This window comes from Schistocerca serialis, chromosome 7 (assembly GCF_023864345.2).
Source record: "Schistocerca serialis cubense isolate TAMUIC-IGC-003099 chromosome 7, iqSchSeri2.2, whole genome shotgun sequence".
Lineage (NCBI taxonomy): Eukaryota > Metazoa > Arthropoda > Insecta > Orthoptera > Acrididae > Schistocerca > Schistocerca serialis.
In genome coordinates, this window is record NC_064644.1 from 465,750,752 (window position 1) to 465,769,203 (window position 18,452).

An 18,452-nucleotide genomic window follows, 5' to 3' on the forward strand; every position below is an offset into this window, starting at 1 on the left:
CGACCGCTACGGTCGCAGGTTCGAATCCTGCCTCCGGTATTGATGTGTGTGATGTCCTTAGGTTCATGTATTTCTAAGTTCTAGGGGTCTGATGACCTCAGAAGTTAAGTCCTATAGTCCTCAGAACCATTTAAAACATCTTTTTAACTTTATGCAATGCGGGTGTTCTGGACCTGCCCCTTGACTTTTCCCGCAATTTTGGCTCCCAAGATGATTTTTATGACGCTGTGAGGGTTTATTAGGTGAAAATTAATTTGGTTTGTCTTGTCTGTAGCACCTTCATTAATGGCTATCTTTTTCCCTTAAAATTTTTCTTGTGGTTGACGGCAGCTTATAGATACTTGCTGAATTAGCGTACGGCTTAGATAAAGCTGGTTTCCCATCGGTGGAATGGCCTCTATGTGAGAATGACCATGAAAAGAGTGGAGGTTCTATAGAAAACGATCACATGGTCCCTCCACAATGGTGACCGAATGTGCTCTTTGTTTTCTGAGCTTGTCAGCGCTCTCGGCTTCTTGAACAACCTCTAACCGATAAAAAAATAAAAAATATTCACGTAATTTGTCTGGAAGACTTACAGCACTTATTCTCAGTTCCATAGAATTTCAGAGATAGAATGCTCTTTTCTAGAAACAGTATTATTTCTTATAGTGAAAATAATGTAGAGAAACTAAGCAGACATGTTCGAAATTCTTCTTTTTTAGTATATAGGTCACCATATTCAATCTATATATTGAGCAACCAGTAAAGGAAATAAAAGAAAATGTTGGCGTAGGAATTAAAATCCATGGAGAAGAAATAAAAACTTTAAGGCTTGCCTATAACAATGTAATTCTGTCAGATACAGCAAAGGACCAGCAAGAGAAGTAGAATGGAATAGACTGTGTCTTGAAATGAGAATATAAGATGAACATCAACAAAAGCTAAACGAGGATAACGGAATGTAGTCGAATTAAATCAGCTGATGCTCAGGGAACCAGTTAAGAAATGAGACACTTAAAGTAGCAGATGGGTTTAGCTATTAGGGGAGCAAAATAACTGATGATGGTTGAAGTAGAGATGATATAAAATGTAAGAGAAATTTGGTGATATCCAGTAGAGATTTAAGTGTCAGGAAGTCTTTTCTGAAAGTATTTGTATGGAATGTAGGCATGTATGGAAGTGAAACATGTTTCCATAAATATGTGGGTACACCACTTTTCACGTCTTTATTTTTTAATTTTGACGTTTCAACCCATAGTTCACAGTTGGTGGCATCTAAGGATGAAGATTTATGCTTCAAAACCGGCCGTGCAGAAAATAATAAATTACTGACAACTGAAGCGGACTCATTATTAAATTAATATGTTCCTCGGTTGAGTATGATTGACTGATCATACTCTCTTTCTCTAATTCACGACATCTGTCATGGACGAAGATGTATGTGTCACAGGGGTCAAGAGGAAAATTCGGAATACGGTACACTACAATTCAAAAGCGGGTATGAAATATGTAGAATTGTGCGTCAAGATGACAAACATTTATAAATTTTCATATCCCAGTGATACAGCACTTTGCCACATTTCTAAGATATAGCGGTTGCAGGAACTTCTGGTCATTTAGTTCAGTCACATTAAAGCAAGTCTTCATTTCGTTATTACACATAAAGAATTGCGGTTTCGGAAATACGAATAAAGACGAGCAACTTTGGTAGGAAACACAATCTTCCACTTATATGTTTGACCTGAACTTACCCTGTTTTACGATCTCAGGGCTGATTAAGCAGGTTCATTTATATACGCTATGAATACAATTACTTATGCGAAATTTAAGCAAGTAAGCAAGAAATATTAGGGCTTCACACATCTCACCGATTACGTAGTCACAGAGACTGGGGGAAGAAGGGGACATCGCCCGTGTTCTTTTCAAAGCAACCGTCTGGATATTTGTGTAATGCCGTTAAGGGAAATCAGGTAAAACTTTAATCTCACTTGAGTTAGTTACAATGAAATTCCCAAACACGTTAAGTAACGCGTGTGAAGTGTCATTGGAGAAATGTTTGCATAATGCAAGACACACTTTTCTTGCACCCATACATGATTCGGCACTTTCTTTGCTATTTTTAAAAATAATTTTGCCTTAAAACATTAACAACTCGTGGAGGTCCCTACGAAATCGATGTAAATCTATATCTATACAAGTAAGCGTGTCCAATTTGACTAAATTAACAATATTATATATATTATGATACAGATTATGTTACTGACGTATGAATTATTTAAGTCTCTTATTTACGCTAAGATCTGCTGATAAATCACTACTTTAATGCTTATTTTTCTTTTCTCTATATTTTCATTACTTCGGGAAGTAGTTAGCGCAGCGTCAATGCAAAGATGATTCTGTGTCACGGCGACTACAAATATTCGACATCTATTACGTTTTTCTCTTTGAGGGTCGCGGAAGCATAGATACACACTTCCGGGAGTGGAGAGCCATAGAGAAACTATACCGGCACAATGACCTTCTGTAGCGTAACAATCCAAACATGTGCTTTTTATTTCTTCTCTAGGACGTATTGCAGTGAGCGAAACACTATCTTGTGAGCTGTATAGTTACAGGGCTTGGTACAGAAGCCAAGTTTAGTCAGTTTGTTAAGTAACTTAAATCACTGGTCACTACAGTTCAGCGTATTAAATTCTCTGTATTCCGAATGGAAACACTGTTTACGTCACAAGTACCTACCTGTACTTTACTTAAAACGTGTTGTTGTGCACCAAAAACACATGTATGATTGTGTTCAAAGATTTTGTCTCTAAATTACATGATTTGTATTAAAACAGTACTTCTTATTCTGATTTGTTGGTAGCTTACTTGTAGGTCAACTGTGTTAACTGATGTTCTGCAAGCATTATCTGATAGCAGTATGTAATGTGCAACCCTTGGCTCAGGTACAATGATGTATTCTAATACGTTCACATTTCATTTCACATCAAAGTTCGATTCCCAAATTGTGGACATTACGTATCCCATTGTGTGAACTATTTTAAAGTATCGAAGACAGTTGTGATATTGGTGCGACTTGTAGAAATGCTATATTTGATATTAAAGTACAGCATACTTCCGTTCTTATATACACGACTGTGATCATTACAATACGGAGCTTACATCCCCAGTGCACTCTGATCGACTACAAGTCGAGTTAGTAAAAACATTCCCTATTCCTAGAATCTTAGAGACTATATTCCATGTTACTTGTGTTGAGTTTCATATTGCTATACTTATTAATTACAGCTGCATGATTACAGTAAGCGTGAACAGCTCAGATAAGTGTAATTTTTCGTGCCACAATCAGATTTCATCCATTAATTAATGACATGTTTGTGTGACAGGGCGCAACCTGTTGAACATGTTGGATTCGGGTCATGTTAGGATATTCTGCCTGTGACAGAGCACAAACTGTTGAAACTGGAGCATGACAGGATGCTATTACGGTAGTAGTGCCAACTTTAAACTGAACAGTCACCTTACTTTTGGAGAACTTTACTGTCAGGGCACAGTTCCTGTTTGTGAAAACGTTATTCAGTTTTCAATCAAATACTGTAGCATTACAAGTCTTCTGAGTAAGACACGAACGGTATATTTCTATGCTTTGAAAACAGTGTGTAAAAATTTAATATCTGATACTTTTGAATATTTTTCTGTGTGTTGATTTTAGTGCATTTTTCTTTCATTTAGTGTACGATACTGAGTGTCAAGACAGAATATTGAAGAGAGCTGCCCATTGTTACTGATCTTATGGTGCTACATAGAGAGTTTGGTGACTTAAGATTATTTTTTTTATCTGATGTTTGGAACTGTGACTTACCGTAACATTCTGAAGGAGCTGATCGTTCTTGTGGATCTTCTGAAATTCAATAGAAGACAGGGCTGAGTACACAGGATTTCGTAAAAATGTTAGTAGCCACAACGTAGATAAGAGACGCTGGTAGGTTGGAAAACAGAAGTAATTTCAGACAACAAATTAAAACTTTATTGGATATAATGAAAATGATACTGATTTATTAATAGAGAAAAAAAGCAAACTAATGAAATAAAGACGAAATCTACGAGAATAAGGGCAAATTGACATACAGAAAGCAGTTACAAAAGTAGAACTTGCTACTGCTGTGGCAAAGCTGACTACTGGGGAGGAGCAAGGGCTCAGGTGGCACAGAATCTACCAGTAATTGAGAGTTGGAAGAGTTCACATCTGTTCAGAAGGAGTCTGTGTTTGTACCTGATGACTACACAGTACACGTAAGCCAAGAGTTGGGAGAGGTATCTGAATTAGAATTAACTAATTATGGATTAGGATTAGATGATGTAATAGTGCCTAAAGAAGATCAAGAGAATTACGATGACGAATTAGTTAAATGTATCGATGAGTTCTTGCCAGTTCCAAGAATAAATCAGTTGATGGTATAAGGAATATAACTTGCGTGCGACACCCCGATACCTCAAACCAGGCTTGGAGTTTGGTAATATTGTTGTTGCAAATTAATTAGCGTTAAATAGGAAGGAAATGGTTGGAATTACAGGTAAAGTACACGGAACTGAAGCTATTGCCACTTACCTATCTGAAAACAATAAATTGTTCAATTGTACAGTAACAACAAAGTTTATATTTGCGAACGAAGCCAGCTCTCTCCAGTAGATTGTAGAATATGTGTGTATGACACCAGGAGGACGTGAATCAATGACAGATTTTTCCATATGTGGTAATATCGCCAACGGTGATATTGTATTACAAGTTGGGGATAGGAAATTGAAAATGAATGATCCCCAATGTAAGGGATATATCTGATGGTGACCGTCCGTTTGGCATCCTACCACTGTCCAGGGCGCCTCCAGACAAGTCCTCGGCCTGGAATCTCATTGACTGGAGTCCCACTTGCAGCTCAGCGCCAATGACCAATGAAGACAAGTCTAGAGACGTAACGGACACTGACGGGATACCAGTGCGACCGCCACACGCCATACGGCCCGCAAACAACGTGTGATGATTTGGGATGCGATTTACTTTTATAGCAGGACCACTTTGGTTTCCATCTGAGGCATCCTTACAGCGCACGGGCACGTCTTATTTCTTTTATTTATTTATTTCCGAGTTCCGTGGATCCTTGACACGAATGTATCGCTAGGATGTAGAACGCGTCAGGTTATTACAGTAATAGCCACATGTAGATGATCATGAGGCAACCAACTTAACATATATTAGCAGATACTTGAAAAAGGACATCCACATGTCAAACAATTACAGACAAAAATTTAGATAACAACACGGATAATAGTACAGTAATGACATAGATGATTGCATAAATAATAGTGCAGTAATGACACAGATGATTACATTAAAAAAATTTAAGTAATTCATCCAAAAATATTCTGCCAAAAAGTGATATGCTAACCTACGTCGAAGATATCCTACACAGCTCTTTTTTGCCCTTCATAGTAAGCCATTCTGGGCGTACATTTCAGCTTCATGATGCCTGCCCGCACATGGCGAGAGTTTCTCCTGTTTGTCTTCGAGTTTGCCAAACCTTACCTTGGGCAACTACGTTGTCGAATCTGCCCTCAACTGAGAACGTTTGGAGCGTTATATGCACGAGTCTCCAATGATCTCATGATTTTCACAATGTAACGCACCATTTGGGCAGAATTTGGCACTATGTCCCTTATGACGACATCCAACAACTCTGTCAATCATTTCCAAACCGAGTAACTGGTTGTATAACGGCTGGAACTGGATCAACACGTTATTGACTTCTTGTGATTTTATTAATTTACTTCTTGAAAAAATCTTCTAATTTTTCTGAAATGCAATAATTTCTTCTTTCTGTATGTGAACATTAAATCAAACGTTTTCTGTCCCATTCCGATAATTCCTTATGGTGAATCGTTTTCCTTTTTTCTCTTTTCCTTGTGCATGTATTTCTTCTTATAAGATTTTTGGGGTGGTGTATTAAATAAGCGAACTTTTCCATGTAAATGGCACATATGCAATGAGGATAGATGGTAGGTAACTTTACGTGATACTCAGGTTTTGCAGTGTGTTGTTGTGCTGGCATAGTCTGTCGCCAGCACACAGGTTGGCAAAGATGTAGGGCGAAGATCGATAGTACGTGCTGGATCAAGGGTGCCTATTACGAGATAGGCCAGAGACACACCGAGAAGCAACAGGTCGCCACAACCCTGTCGACAGCATGTACATATTTAGGCCGCATCTGCTGCCGGAGGGCCTCACTGACTCACTCATCGAGTTTCGCGTCTGTCAATACATTCTCAGGGCGGATTAAGTTCACATTGCATGTTATGACAATACATAGCGACCAGATTAGTGACATTAGCGGGCCTAGCAGTGAGACTGACGTGTGTAATAGCAGGATTACCGATACTGTCGGCATGAGGACTATTCATGATGAGCTTGAACCACAGAACGTGGACTCTATTCCAGTTAAGTAAATATTCATGTAAATAAAGAACCGTGTTACTCCACACGTGAAGATAGAGGATACCGGACATCCATAACAATATCCTCTCTCTCGATTCCTTGCGGTACAAGATTCTACAGTTGTGAATGCGTCCATATATCTCTGTGTGAACTTCGTGTAGTTTTACTTCATTAAGGAGATAATTTCTTGTAGGTCTATACAGTTCTCCTCTGTGTGTGTGTGTGTGTGTGTGTGTGTGTGTGTGTGTGTGTGTGTGTGTGTGTGTGTGACATCTGGTATGAGTATTCTGTAATGTCTTTCATTTGATGATTGTAAAGTGAAAAATACGCTACAGATCTCCTTCATGCGCGTTTCTTAAGAATTTATTACTTCTATGGGTGTTTTACGAAATGTGATAAGTGCAAATACGAGTGGGTATTTTCTGTACAGTGAGCCGTGATATTCGTTGATCGATATTTTTTAGCCATAGAATAATTAATAAAGTTTCAAATTATATTGTCACGTAGAAGAAGGTGTAATTAGCTGAATGACGAACACTAACTTCACTTATCGAAGGTTTATTCCGCACATGCACATAAAAGAGGGTGAAGAGAACTGCCTTCGGCCAGAACACATATAGTATATATACAGCTACAGAACATTCCCGTACAGTGCTTCTTGACATGTGTGGATACTTACAGAATGTACTCGAACCGAATATAGAAATTAAGAATGTACAGTCAAGGTGAGTCTTCAGCTTACGACACACCATGGAACAGTTTAGTACTATAACCAGTACACTACGGTGCTACTTCTGCGACATTGCTCCCTCCTTAACAGCGTCTAGGTGTTACTTCTTCCTAGTCCGGGAACGATTCGTCGGTCCTGCATACTCCGACTCCCTATGACTGATGCTCGCTCTGGCGGTGATCTTGCAACTTCTTTTGCCGTTACACTTTTCGTCACCTTTCCACTTGTTGCCTGTCACTGGAGCTTCGAATTTACCCTGGGTTGCAGGATCCTTGTAGCGCTTCATTCGAAGGACGTGGACCACATCTCCGATCTTTCGTCTTCTTGTGTCGGGACCGAAATCTTCAACTTCATAAGTTCATCAGACAACTGTCTTACTATCTTATGAGGTCCACATTAGCGCCTGAGGAGCTTCTCAGAGAGACCAATCTTCTGAACAAGGCTGAAGATCCATACGAGGTCACCAGGCTGGTAGACAACAGGGCGGTGGCTCGCGTCATACCTTCGGCGATCGTTTTCTTGAGCCTGAAGGGTGCGGTGTCGAGCTAACTGCCGAGCTTCCTCCGCTCAGATTAACACCTGGCCGATGTAGTCGTCGTCCGCGTCATCATGATGTAAAGGAAACACAGTGTCCATCGTCGTAGTCACCTCACGCCCATGCACCAGGAAAAATGGCGTGAATCCTGTGGTGTCTTGTTTGGCGGTGTTACAGGCAAACGTCACGAAAGGTAGCATCTAATCCCAGTTGCTGTGCTCAACGTTGACGAACATTGATAGCATGGCCCAGATCACAGCAAGACTTTCTCTTACTGTAATGAGTAGTTTCTCCCGGCTTTTGCAAGTGCCGTAGAGGCATAGGCTATAACCTTCCCTTTTCCATCCGAAATTTGCAGCAGAAAAGCACCGAGCCCATACTCACTAGCATCTGTGTGTAGTTCTGTAGGTGCTCTCTCATCATAGAGACAGGGACGGTCTCCAGACCTTTCGCAGCACATCGAAAGATCTTGTTGTGCACCACCCCAGATAAATTTAGCATGAGCTTTTAACAACGCTTGGTGTGGCCTGGCTTTGATACAAAAGTCTTTCATAAAACGATGGTAACAAAAACATAATCCGACAAAGCTTCTCACATATTTAATACTTTTAGGAATAGTACATTCCGTTATAGATCTCACCTTTTCTGGGTCTAGCTATACGCTCGTATACCTTCAGCCACTTGTTTGGATCTTCGACAGAGAACCCAGAAGATGTCTCGTGTGGTGGCAACAATTGCTGTTATTTTAACGTCCTCTTCTTCTTCCGTCTCCGGTGCATTGCGATCTGTTGAATATGGCTCGAACTCGCGTTTCTCGTCACGTAAACGGCGGTCTGGTGGCCTGATGGTAGCCACTGTGTCGTCGATAACGTGCGCTGTCACAAGTTCCAATTCCCAGCTTCTCCACCAGAATAATGCCACGTAGAAGAAGGTGTATTTAGATGAATGACGAACATTAACTTCAATTAACGAAGGCTTATACAGCACTTGCACAAACAAGAGCTTGGAGCGAACTGCCTCCGGCCAGAGCACACACAGTATGTATACAGCTACAGAACATTCCGGTACAAAGCTTCTTGACGCTTGTGGATACTTCCAGAATGTACTCGAACCGAATATAGAAATTAATATTGTTCAGTCCAGATGAGTTTAGAACTAACGATCCTCCATGCAACAGTTTAGTATCATAACCACTATACTACGGTGCTACTCAGCTTCTTCTGCGACATTGCTCCCTCCTTAAGAGAATATCGTCTCCGTGTTGCGTCCTCCTAGCCCGGGAACGAGTCATCGGTCCTGCATACTCCGACTCCCGCTCTCCCTGGCGGTGATCTTCTTAGAAATTCTTTTGCCACTACGCTCTTCGTCATCTTTTCACTTGTTGCCTGTCGCTGGAGCTTCGAATTTACCCTAGGTTGCAGGATCGTTGTAGCGCTTTATTCGAAGGACGTGGACCGTATGATCTTTCATCGTCTTGTGTGGGGTCGAAAACTTCAACTTCATAAGTAACATCAGAAAACTGTCTTACTATCTTCCAAGGTCCAAAGTAACGCCTGAGGAGCTTCTCAGAGAGACCAACCTTCCGAACAGGTGTGAAGATCCATACGAGGTCAGCAGGCTGGTAGACAACAATGCGGTGGTTCGCCGCATACCTTCGACGATCGCTTTCTTGAGTCTGCAGAGTTCGAAGTCGAGCTTACGGCCTAGCTTTCCCAGCTCTGGTTAATACATGGCTGATGTCGTCGTCGTCCACGTCATCAGGATGTAATGGAAACACAGTGTCCATTGTCGTAGTCGAACAATGGCGTAAATCCTGTGGTGTCTTGTTTGGCGGTGTTGTAGGCAAACGTCACGAAAGGTAGCACCTCATCCCAGTTCCTTCGCTCAATGTTGTCAAACATTGATAGCATGTCGGCCAAGGTCTTATTAAGGCGTTCAGTAAGCCAATTAATTTGCGAATGTGATGAGTAACGTTGCACTGACGGTTTATATCTGTCACAAGATTCGATTGAAAAACTTTCCCTCGATCCGTAACTAACGACCTTGGGGCACCGTATTTTAACACACTATCTTCCACGATGAACTTAGCTACCTCGGATGCTTCTGCTGTTTTCTCGGCTTTTGTAATCTCATTGCGTGTGAGATAACCAGTGAAAACAATAATACATCTATTGCCACTAGCAGGCATTGGGAATAGTCCGAAGAAGTCATTCCCAGCACGCTGGAAAGGCGTTTTGTCTGGTGTAATTGGTATGAGTCGGCCCGGTGGTTTCTGAGGAACTACCTTTCTCCCCTGGCACTCTCTACAGTGCGACGCATAGTAACGGACACTCCTAAATAAACCTAGCCAAAAAATCTCTTGCGGATTCTATTGTGTGTCTTAGTAAATCCGAAATGTCCGGCCTCAGTTGTGTCATGGAATTTCTGTAGAACATCTAAGCGCATGTGTTTAGGAATCACCTCTTTCCAAACGGATCAATGTAGTCCAGTAATTACCTTTCACATCTTCTGACCGATTTAAAGCAAGCATAATTTGAGATATCTTGGCGTCTTTCTTCTGCTCAGCAGGGAGATCCTGGAGTGCAGCGAGACAGTCACAATCTTCAGCGAAGTCTAGATGGTCTTTCACAATATTTCTTGAGAGACTGTCGGCATCTTGGTATTTTCTTTCACCTTTGCGCGCTATGGTACTGTCATAATCTTGAAGACGTAGTGCCGACCTGGCGAGTCGTCCTGTTGGACATTTGAGACCTGTCAACCAACAAAGTGAATGATGGTGTGTAACAACTGTGAATGGCCTTCCATAGAGACACTGTCGAAATTTGCACATGGCCCAGGTCACAGCAAGACTTTCTCTTCCTGTAGATGAGTAGTTTCTCTCGGATTTTGAAAGTGTCCTAGAAGCATAGGCTATAACATTCTCTTTTCCATCCGAAATTTGCACCTGAGCAGCACCGAGCCCACACCCACTGGCATCTGTGTATAGTTCTGTAGGTTCTCTCTCATCACACAGACCAAGAACAGGGTCAGTCTTCAGAGCTTTGCGCAGCACATCGAAAGATCGTGTTGAGCACAACCCCAGATAAATTTAGCATGAGCTTTTAACAACTCTTGGAGTGGCCTGGCTTTCATACAAAAGTCTTTGATAAAACGACGGTAAAAACAATATAATCCGAGGAAGCTTCCCACATATCTAATACCTTTAGGAGTAGGAAATTCCGTTATAGATCTCACCTTTTTTGGGTCTGGCCGCACATCTTCGTTTGAAACAAGGTGTCCAAGTATTTAGATTTCTTTTGCTCCAAGGAGAAACTTTCTTGGATTATGTTTCAGTCCGCCTTGTTGGAGACACTTACTAACGGTCCTCAGTCTTTTTACGTATCCTTCAAATGTATATGAGAACACTACAATGTCATCTAAATAACGAAGACACATCGTCCAATTCAGATGACGTAGAGGATTATCCATCATCCGTTCAAAAGTTGCTGGTGCATTATAAAAGCCAAACGGAATTACCTTTAACTCAGTCTTTTTACGTATCCTCCAAATGTATATGAGAACACTATAATGTCATCTAAATAACGAAGACACATTGTCCAATTCAGATGACGTAGAAGATTATCCATCATCCGTTCAAAAGTTACTGGTGCATTACACAAGCCAAACGGAATTACCTTTAACTCATACAGGCCCTTAGTGGTGATGAATGCAGTTTTCTCACGATCAGCCTCATTTACTTCGATTTGTCACTATTGCATGTCCATGGTTGAGTGTTACTTAGCCCCCTTCAGACAATCTAATGTATCGTAAGTTTGTGGAAGAGGGAAAACGCCCTTTTTAGTTATTAAGCTTCTTGTAATCAACACAAAAGCGCCATCTGCCATCCTTCTTCCTGACGACCATGGGCTCTGTGAAGTCTCAATGATGTCATGATGTCATTATCCATCACTTTCTCTACCTCGTCGCAAATTTTTCTATATTCCGATGCTGACACACGGTATGCTCTCTGGCTTATTGGCTGACAATCTCCAGTGCTCATCCGGTGCTTCATCGTCGATTTGTCTAATTTGTTCATCACCTGTGGATTGAAGCATTCAGATAACTCTTGAACAATGACAAGTAGCTTCTTATGTTGTTTCTTTGTGAAATTTGGTGATGGTCGAGCTAGAAGATCTTGTCTCGTTGTGGTAGCGCAAATTTCACCCACAGACTCGGCATCGGAGGTTTCAATGACTCTCAGCTGTTTTGAAATTAACGGCTCAGCACTTGCCACGCACATGCGTCTTGGAAGGATCAGCGGTTCTCGGCGACAGTTAACTACCCACAGTTCACGGAATCCGTTCTTAAACGAGATGACAGAGCCTGGGATGACCACGCTATTCATCATTGCTATCCATCTCTAACATTCCACTACAGAGATATATGGCTTGATCCATTGCATGACAGTTACCTATGTAGCGGTGACCGCAGGAATGATCACTTCATCCAGCACACATAGTCTCCACACATTCTGATGCGCATCTTCCTGTCCACAGTATCTCGTCTAGCATAACCTTTGAGCGATCACCATCTGTAATTACCCGAGAAGCTTTGAAAAAGTCCCATTCGAGAACGACGTCATGACTACACTCTTGTAATACGATGAATTCTAAGGGCTGTGTATGCCCACTTATACCCACACGCATGGTACACCTTCCTGTAGGTTTTACATATTTCCCATTAGCCACCTTCAGCAGAGATGTTCTGCTGTCGACGAAGACGGTTTTCTGGAACTGGCGACGGTACTTCTCCGAGTTGACTGAATATGATGCTCCAGAGTCCACCAGAGCTTAGGCTGGTCGGCCATCCATGAGCATATCGATTTAGTTTCGTATCATTTTTGTAATGATCGACGGCGGAGGATTTTTCTCTTCGGAGACCTCACCTCCAAAGAAGGTCGCACCCTTTAGTATTCCAGACTGCGGCGGTTAGGTAAGTGGCTGGAGCTTCTAAACGGCGATGGAGACCTTGATCGGCGTGTCGGGGAGCGCCCTCTCAAGTGGCTAGCCTACGGTGATGGTGGCCTACATCGTCCTGCACCCCCATCTTCTTACTCATCTTCGTCGTCCCGGAGGTGGCTTCGGCTAAGGTCAGTCTGCTGTCTTCTGGCGCGGACGTCATCAAGTATCCGCCGCTTTTCTCGACAATAGGGCACCACATGACCTGCTCGTCCGTCGTAAAACCATACTCGTTGGTTGCCCTGGGTCCTCCAGACGTCAGTCTTCTTGGTGCCCACACAGGCTCCTCATGCTTCATTGTATGAACGTAGCTCCGCCTGGGTCTCGACTTTTTCACCGTGTTCAAAGGACATGAAGGAAGAGAGATGGGGTTCAATGTCTGTTCCAATTCCTCCCTTACGACTTCTTGAAGCGGCTCGGTTTTTTGCTCTCCGTGCAATCCAAGTGCCTTCTGAACTTCTTCTCTCACCATCTGACGAAGAACACTTGTGAAATCAGTTGCTTCCTCCATCACAGACGTCGGTGCGACATTTGTAAGCCGTTCAAATTTCTAAAGCGTAATTCTTTTTTGATGCATTCTCTCGATATACTGGCAACATTTTATGAAGTCGTCTGGTGTCGAAACCTGCTTCAGGTTTAGGGCTTGATACATGTACTCAGCAACACCCTTCATGACATGTGCAACCTTGTCTTCCTCCTTCATTCTAGAATCCACTATTTTACACAGCTCCAAGACGTCTTGAATGTAAGATGTTGTAATTTCTTCTGGTCGCTGTGCTCTGTATTTTAATTTTTCTTCAGTCTTGCACTTCTGTAGTTGTGTGTCGCCGAAATACTTGCGCAGTTCTGCCTGGAATACTTTCCAGCTTTTGAACTTATCCTCATTGTTCTCATACCTTTGCTTGGTAGTGCCCTCCAAGTAGAAAAATACGTTAGCCAAACACACAGTGTCGTCTCATTTGTTACATTTTGCTATACGCTCATATAACTTCAGCCACTTGTTTGGATCTTCGTTATCGTCTCCAGAGAAACCGGAAAGATGTCTCGTGTGGTGGCACACAGTTTCTGTCATAGTAACGGTCTCTTCTTCTTCTGTCTCCGGTGGATTGAGATCTGTTGAATACGGCTCGAACTCGGGTTTCTCGTCACGTAAACGGCGTCCCGTCGTGGCCTGATGGTAGCCACTGTGTCGTCGATAATGTGCGCTATCCCAAGTTCCAATACCCAGCGTTTCCGCCAGAATAATGTCACGTGGAAGAAGGTTTAATTAGATGAATGACGAACACTAACTTCACTTAACGAAGGCTTATACAGCACTTGCACATACCAGAGCGCGGAGCGAACTGCCTCCGATCAGAGCACATACAGTATATATATATATATATATATATATATATATATATATATATATATATATATATATATAGCTACAGATCATTCTGGTACAATGCTTCTTGACATCTGTGGATGCTTCCAGAATGTACTCGATCCGAATGTAGAAATTAAGATTCTACAGTCCTGGTGAATTTTGAACTCACCACCACCATGCAACAGTGTAGTATCATAATCACTACACAACGGTGCTACTCAGCTTCTTCTCCGAAAATATATGTGAATATGGAATATCATCTGATGGTGTACTGACTGACGTGGATTTCATCCTTAGACATGTTTGATATTTTTTTGGACCTTCCTCTTCTGAGTGAGATTGTTGATCTACATTTTAGGTACTGTCAGTAACGATTTGAATTTTCCACTTTTATTTGGTCTTGTGATGTACAGAATGTGCTTGAGCATCCCAGTACTGAGTCAGGATTATGCAGCTGCGAAGATGGTTTAGTACATCAGACATGAAGTCATAATACAGAGTTAATGTCATGTGTGCAGCAGGTATAGGGCTACCCCAGCAGGGAATTTCCTTTTATTTTATTTCTGTAGTGTTATCTGTCTTTCATCATTATGTACACCAATCTCAAGGTAAATACTTTTCTATCTTGCTACTTGTTAATCCGGAAATTTAAAAAAAACTTAGGTTTCTCTCATGAATGTGATTGCCAGTTGGGGAGTATCTGGTGCTGAATTGTGTGACGACTCCTGTGATCTTGATATTCCTTGACTAGTTGGTAGTGGTTAGTCATCGATAATGTTGTACTCTTTCTGATCTCATTCCATGGTAATTGTTAAGTTCCTTTGCGAGAAGATGCTAAAATTTACTGTCTTTAAAGTTTTTCGTAAAACAGGTTTCGTTTTAGAAGTGTATATTTCGTAGTGTCTTTCTATCTTTAACTTTGATGGATAGATCAATGAATAATCTTTAAGCAAGTATTGTCCAGATTAATTTTACTCTCTTCCAAGTAAGATAAATTAGCATCGAAAGATATTTTTGCGTGTTATTATAAAAATTCAATGTTCATTATTGCTGGCAGCCAAAGATCCTATGCCTACGTCCATTTTTCGTTCGATTTTATTAAAAAATTGACGATCGCTGAGCTGGGTTGCCTAATGTAGTGATCGAAAATAATTAAGTTCTCACAGTTTAAGTTTTGAATTAATTTCTGTCCGCCGAAACTCCTTATCTCACTTCCCTGATTTCACATACAAAATTAATTATCATTTATATTTTATAATAAAATTTTTCCCTCTCACAGAGATAATAACCTTCGGACAAAATTGAAGTTACTTCTGAAATTAAAGCTTTGAATACATTAATATCACATTTTTTTTTTCATAATAAGCGGTCATACAATACCAACAACATTAGATAGTATAAGCTGAGACAAAATGACAAAACGACAAAATGAGATCGAAAAACTATTGTCTTGACTACTTATATACTTATACAAAACAAAAGTTCACATAACTATAACTTCTTACGTCTAGAAGTTCTTAGTACACGACTTGCAAATTCTTAAATAATTCACAACTCTACAAAATAAAATAGTTATTAAATTATTTAAAATCTTTGCTTACGGCCGTACGTAAGTGGCTTCAGTTGGTTTAAAAGTTCATGTTCGTTATTTCCATAATAAGAAGTCAGGAAAAGAATGGTTGATGACATCGGGAGATGTAGTTTATTTTTTTCCAATGAGGTTGTTTTTATGGTAGCATGAGTGATTCTTCGCAGACTCTGCTGACACTGAATAGTTATTTACAAAGTAGCGAGGGTGTGACTAGTGAAGTTGAGGCTGTATTGACGTTGTAGTGAAGTGGTGATTAGTGCTTGTGTTTTTGTATTTTATGCATGCAGACGCAATTGAAGATACTTTTTCTTGTGTATGATTCACAAGTGGTCATAATGGCTAAACAAGACTTAAACTCATTCCAGACGATATTGTGAGATGTAATGGTGATGACATGACAAAGTGACGATTTGAATAGTAATGTTTCATGAGTATTGCAAGTACCTGAGTTGATAAGGCTGATCCCATGTTAAGATGTTTGTTGTGTTGTCGGTGACGCAGTAGGCACTGCAGTTGACTGAGGTTATAAGGGAGACGCTTGTAACGTAGTAACGATGAATAAACTCATTTTTTCATGAAAATCATGAAGATATTTTGAATTTTGTGCACCTGTAAATGAAGATTAAGTAAATTTGATTTTCATAATGAGGTTATAGTTTTATATGTATGTTAAAGTTAGCGAAGTTATCATCATCAGATTAGTATCAGGACTATTTTGGAGACAAGAGTAATAAGGTTACTGGAGTATGAATACGAGTATGTAATTACGGTGTCTTTTCCCCACTTGAAAATTTTTGGTACATTGCCAACGTAATGAGTTTCTTTAAGGGCGATGTGTTGCTGTTACATGCGACAGCAGGAACGGTGGGGATGTAAGACTACGTCTCATATATTTTTTGGAACTGTATAGTTGCTTCATTGTTGGTATAAGAACTTATACAGTTAAGTTTTATTGAAAAATTGAAAAGTATCTATCTTTAATTAGGTTGCCTTTATGATTTATCGATGTTCCACATTTTTGTGCCCATGCTCTGATACGCTTGTAAATGTAGCTACCTTTGATGACTATTACATGTTTCTCTTGTAGTTTTCATGGATATCATTTTACTGTGTATCTTTCTTGTCTGTTCCTAGGAGGATCCCTTCCCTGATGTTAGCTGTAGATTATGTGTTGATCAAACAAATTTGTTTTGTTTCGCGTTAGTTCTAGGATTATGAAATGAGCAATGTACCTCATTTGAATATGTCAACCAAAAGTTCCTAGAAGTTGTATGTTTTGCTTTTTAGGTATTATGGAATATGTGTGGAGGAGGTACATTTGTACATTTCTTGATGTGTTATTCTAGCTATGGATGTGGAGGAGAAACGATCCAGAAAACTTTGTCTGGTATTATGTTGTACTGTATTAGAAACAGTACAGATTAGGAGACAATGGGCGTGCCACAAGGATGTTTAGAGTATATCATTGTATTTCTGTTCTCATATATTTGTTTTCTTGATTTGTGTTGTATAATATTCTTCGAAATATTTCATATTTTTAAAAGGCTCTGTTTGACTCACAGACACTGCAAATGAAGACATGGGAGGAGAAGAGGTTAATAAAATAAATGTTTATCCTTTCTAGATATGCAAAAAATATGGATGGAATAGAAGACTGCTGTGTTTTGTAGTTCTCATTTCATATATGCTTTTTTTCCCTCCAAGGAAAATTATCAAGCAAGTGTTCTACAATGGTGTCCTTGAAAACCTGAAGAAAAGGGCGACTCGCGTGAGACCAGACATTACAGAGAAGTGCATTCTGCATCGTGACAACTCCCCATGTCACACGGCCACTTCCAGCACTGAATTTTTGACCTAAAAAGGCATTTCTGTTGTCCTGCAGTCCCCCTATTCGCCTGATCTGAGTCGCTGTGACAGTTTCGTTTCCAGGAATTGAAAAATATCTTAAAAGGAATTCATTTTGGAACTCGGCAGAACATTCAAATGAAAGTGACTGGAATGTAACAGCTCCTACCAGTTGAAGCCTGCCGGTCGGTGTGGCCGTGCGGTTCTAGGCGCTTCAGTCTGGAACCGCGTGACCGCTACAGTTACAGGTTCGAATCCTGACTCGGGCATGGATGTGTGTGATGTCCTTAGGTTAGTTAGGTTTAAATAGTTCTAAGTTCTAGGGGACTGATGACCACAGATGTTAAGTCCCGTAGTGCTCAGAGCCACTTCAACCCCAGTTGAAGCCTTTCAGCGCTCCTACCAAGACTGGGAACAACGACTACCGCTGGTGTATAGCCTCCGAAGAGACCTACTTTTAAGGGAACAGTGTTGTTGTTTGGAAAAATATAAACTTCGGTAGATAAAAAATCAGTCTCATTACTTTTTGGGCCCTTCTCGTACGCTATCGGAATCGTTGAGTTTCTTCGGGCCCAAACGCTCACTAGAATTTGCAGTCAGATCGCTGTCCTGGGGCAGCAGGCTACACCCATATCTCTGGACATTCACTGCGGCCGCGGGCTGGCGTCGCCTTTGGGAAATTGAGCTGCGGTCGGCTTGAGGAAGCGCGGCGAGAGAGCAGCTTGGCTGCCGCCGCCGCCGCCGCCGCCGCCGCTGCTGTTCGCAGGTATTATGCACCGCAACAGCGCGAGAGGAGTGACGACCGCGGAGGCGAGAGGCGCCGAGCGAAAAAAGAAAACGCTACTGAGATAAAGAGCGGCGCCTGGCCCGCGGAAAAAAAGAGCGGAGAGAGAAGGGCCGGGGAAAGGAGGCGAGG

General features: G+C 41.1%; 1 protein-coding gene across 1 annotated transcript in view; it reads left to right on the forward strand.

Annotated features, from left to right (window-relative positions):
- Positions 1–18,452, forward strand: part of LOC126413148 (trypsin alpha-3-like) — a 158,253-nt gene that overhangs the window by 47,419 nt on the left and 92,382 nt on the right. The window contains exon 2 of the mRNA XM_050083042.1: positions 18,124–18,302. Within this exon, the coding sequence (XP_049938999.1) occupies positions 18,124–18,302 (179 nt within the window). The remainder of the gene's footprint in view (positions 1–18,123; positions 18,303–18,452) is intronic.